The sequence below is a fragment of the Folsomia candida genome, unplaced genomic scaffold (assembly GCF_002217175.1).
Source record: "Folsomia candida strain VU population unplaced genomic scaffold, ASM221717v1 Fcan01_Sc043, whole genome shotgun sequence".
NCBI lineage: Eukaryota > Metazoa > Arthropoda > Collembola > Entomobryomorpha > Isotomidae > Folsomia > Folsomia candida.
The window spans coordinates 908,731-912,083 of record NW_019091235.1 but is presented as its reverse complement, the minus strand read 5'-3'; the positions used below and the strand labels follow the sequence as shown (position 1 = coordinate 912,083).

General features: G+C 37.1%; 1 protein-coding gene across 1 annotated transcript; it reads left to right on the top strand.

Moving 5' to 3' along the window:
• Positions 1-1,383: 1,383 nt before the first annotated feature.
• LOC110861666 (FK506-binding protein 2) lies at positions 1,384-2,909 on the top strand. Its single transcript, XM_022110793.2, has 3 exons — positions 1,384-1,676; positions 2,509-2,669; positions 2,751-2,909. Exons 1-3 carry the CDS (start codon positions 1,471-1,473, stop codon positions 2,819-2,821), a joined length of 438 nt encoding a protein of 145 aa, XP_021966485.1. The 5' UTR covers positions 1,384-1,470; the 3' UTR covers positions 2,822-2,909.
• Positions 2,910-3,353: the final 444 nt, after the last annotated feature.

Sequence of the window (3,353 nt, the reverse complement as noted above, 5' to 3'; positions counted from 1 at the left end):
CTTAAATCTACACAGTATGCCAAGTTAAGTGTAAGTAGTCATTTTCTTCGAAACCGCTAAAGATAATAAAAATCTGATGAGTGAATTGGATTCCTCGTGCGATTTTGCATAAGCACCAGAAATCCTTTTTTGCTAACCGCAAAGCAGATTAGAATGGAAAATATTGAATGGAAGCGGACGGCGAAAATTTTCCACTAAAAAAATGGGGTGAGAAGTAGTCAATTTGAAAAGTGTGGCAGGAATCGAACGTGTACTTTAATTTAATCCAACGGAGTATAAACACGTTCATAAAGACCGGATCGACTAAGAACAGTCGAAGAAATTTTTTTTAAAGCCTACAAGGACCACGCCCATCGTGAAGGCGCTGAAGGCTAGAATCTAAAGAAATTACCGAAATTTCAACGGAAAATAGCCTCACAGCTGGCATTGTCGATGCACATTATCCAACGAGTGCTCAACCTGAACCTTAGGCTTTGGGCTTTGAAACGCATTACTTGCCACCCCCTGATCAAACCCTTAAAGAAAGCCATGCTAAAGAAACGAAACTCCTCAAGCTGTACGCTCCAAAAAAATTAAGAGGATTCTTTTTACAGATGAGGAGATTTTCACATCGGGAAAATCTTTTAACAAACGAGTTGACATAATCTACGCCAAATCGGTCAAAGACATCCCCCAATATAGACAAAAGGTCAAAAAATCACATTATCCAGGGGGGTCAGATTTCTTAAAATATGTTTTCGAGTCCGTGGTACATCCCCTAAGTGAGATCCGTTTCTATGGAATCGATTGGACCTCCCTGCAGGACTCAGCACCAGCACATAGTGCAAAAAATGATCCAAGCGTGGCTAAAAAACTAAATTCCGGACTTTATCTCCACTTTGGAATGACAATCGTCCTGGCTGGATTTAGATCCCTGGATTAAGAAAAATAGTCAAAGTTAGGCTAAAAGTATGTTCTAAGCCTCATAGACGTTTGGAAGCTTTAGAAAAATCTTTTACCACAGAATGACACAATTTGCCCACGGATTTAGTGCGTGTTCGAAGCGAGGACTGTAGGCAGGGTCTTCAGCGCTGCATTGTTGCAGGGGGAGGAAATTTCAAAAACAAAAAAATGTTTCCTACGCAGAAATTAACTGGCTTTCCAGTAAAATTTACTAGAAATTTGTAGCACAAAAACTTTTGAAGCTACAGTGTTTCATTTCACTCCCAGTTACCCTGGGCATGCTAAGTACAATATTGGATAAATCTACAAAAAGTGAGAGCACATAGGGCACCCTCTTCAAAAACACTTTGCTTTAATAGAGATGGAAATTTATCAACAATAAACAATTGTCCATTGTCTCATCAACTCCATTTAAACTGCAGTGCTGCACTCAAACCCGGAAGTCTGCGATTTATTTTAGGGGGCGTAAAATATATTGTTGTCGTAGTCACTTAACTTGACACCATCTGGACACCCAAAATTTCTGGGATGGCACACATCTGGGTGTGGCTGCAAATTGGGGTGATTCTTTACTTGGGTGTGGTTCAGGCCGCCAACAAGAAGTATGTCGACCAGCGTGTGGAAATCGAGGTGCTGTATGAACCCCCAGATTGTAAGTACCGATCTAAAGAGAAGGACTTCTTGACCACGGAATACATTGGAAAGTTTCTGAATGGGGAGAAATTCGATTCGACGTAAGTTACACAAATGTGAAAATTTATTTACAGGGCGAAAAAAATTTGTAAATTTGCGTTTAGCATAGGTACAATTTTGACCATGCTAAAGTTAAATATCTTAATGTGATTAACAAAGGTATCAGTCATTGGCAGTATTTAATTCTTTCAAGGTTATTAAGTTTACAATGGATCCAGAAAATATAAATAAACAGGTTGTAAGAAAAAAAGGTGCAAATTATGTATAAATTTTAGAATCATAGTAAAAAATTAAATAAATTTACTTTGTTTTTCCGAACCCTGAAAAAGTTGAAATTTCGTAAAATTATTGTTCAAATTCACTTATGTTACACTTTTTATAGAGTTTGCCTTCGTAATCTTGGTAATCTTATGTACTTATGTACATATTTATATCTCGTACATCTCTGGATTACCACTAATCCAGGAAATGCAATATGTATGTATGTACATATGTATGTATGTATGTATGTTAGTGTGCATGTATGTAAACATTAATAATTATTTGTAGCTTTTCCATTGTCAAGATTGCGAGGTTACAAACATCCGAGTTATATATTCAATTTCCTCCTGCACTGCAAAAAATGCCCGTCGGTATTTCAGTACGGACGTATCAAAAATCGCATTGCGAGCCATCCGTACTTAACCGAAGTACAATCGCACTCCGTGCACGTAGGAATGTATTTAAATTTAAGTACGGATGGCTCGCAATGCGATTTTTGATACGCCCGTACTGAAATACCGACGGGCGTTTTTGCCGTGTGGCAAAAATTAAAATTAAAATGTATCTTATTATTTATGAGCTTGCTGTTCAAAAATAAATCTGTTTTCTCAGGTATGATCGGAAGACACCCATGACGTATATTATGGGGAATGGCGATGTGATCAAAGGATGCGAGATTGGGACGATGAAAATGTGCAAGGGCGAGAAGCGTTATATCGTCATCCCACCCGATTTGGCGTATGGAAGTGAACCCTACGGACAAATTCCGGCCAGTATGACCTCATTTACATACCTATCCAAATTAGACGTGACTTTTTTAAAAAGTATTCAAATAATCCCAATTTTTAATTCAGATTCCACCCTGACGTTTGAAATAACACTGACCGACGTGCAAGATGACCCCTTCAGCCACATGTTTGGCTAATTGTGAACTACATACGTACATGATTTTATTCATGTGAACAATTTTTGCTACTATAAAATATTGGTTTCCGAACGATGCTTAAATTTTAGAAATAAAAGGTGATAAATTTTGTTATAAATACAAGCGTATGTAAATGTCTACTTGTAGATTTTTGCATTATTAGACAAGCATTTCATTCCTATTTATCTTTATCCTTTGTCCAAATCCTAATCATGCTTCTTACAAATTTAAAATGTACTTTACATTACATAAATATGATGAATTCTTATTCTTTCATACTGCTTGGGGAAGTGTCATGTGTCAAGAATCATAAAACTCTGGTAAACTATGTATGTTTTTATCGACGGGACGGAAGTTGACACCGTCTGGTGGAACTAATTCGTCGTACTTATGTCCATACATACGTATGGACATGCGTGCATATTTGCATCATTCTGGGTGTGTATATAATTAGAGTGCTGAAAATATGTGAATTTTTATACGAAAAATATAAATTTGCAGTATGTATGAAACATAATCTCCGCTCACCAGG

Excerpts from the sequence above, each read along its gene's own strand:
- LOC110861666 (XM_022110793.2), top strand. The coding sequence starts at position 1,471 with ATGGCACACATCTGGGTGTGGCTGCAAATTGGGGTGATTCTTTACTTG. Across the intron at positions 1,677-2,508 it reads GGGGAGAAATTCGATTCGAC|GTATGATCGGAAGACACCCA; the intron begins GTAAGTTACACA and ends CTGTTTTCTCAG. Across the intron at positions 2,670-2,750 it reads CTACGGACAAATTCCGGCCA|ATTCCACCCTGACGTTTGAA; the intron begins GTATGACCTCAT and ends TTTTTAATTCAG.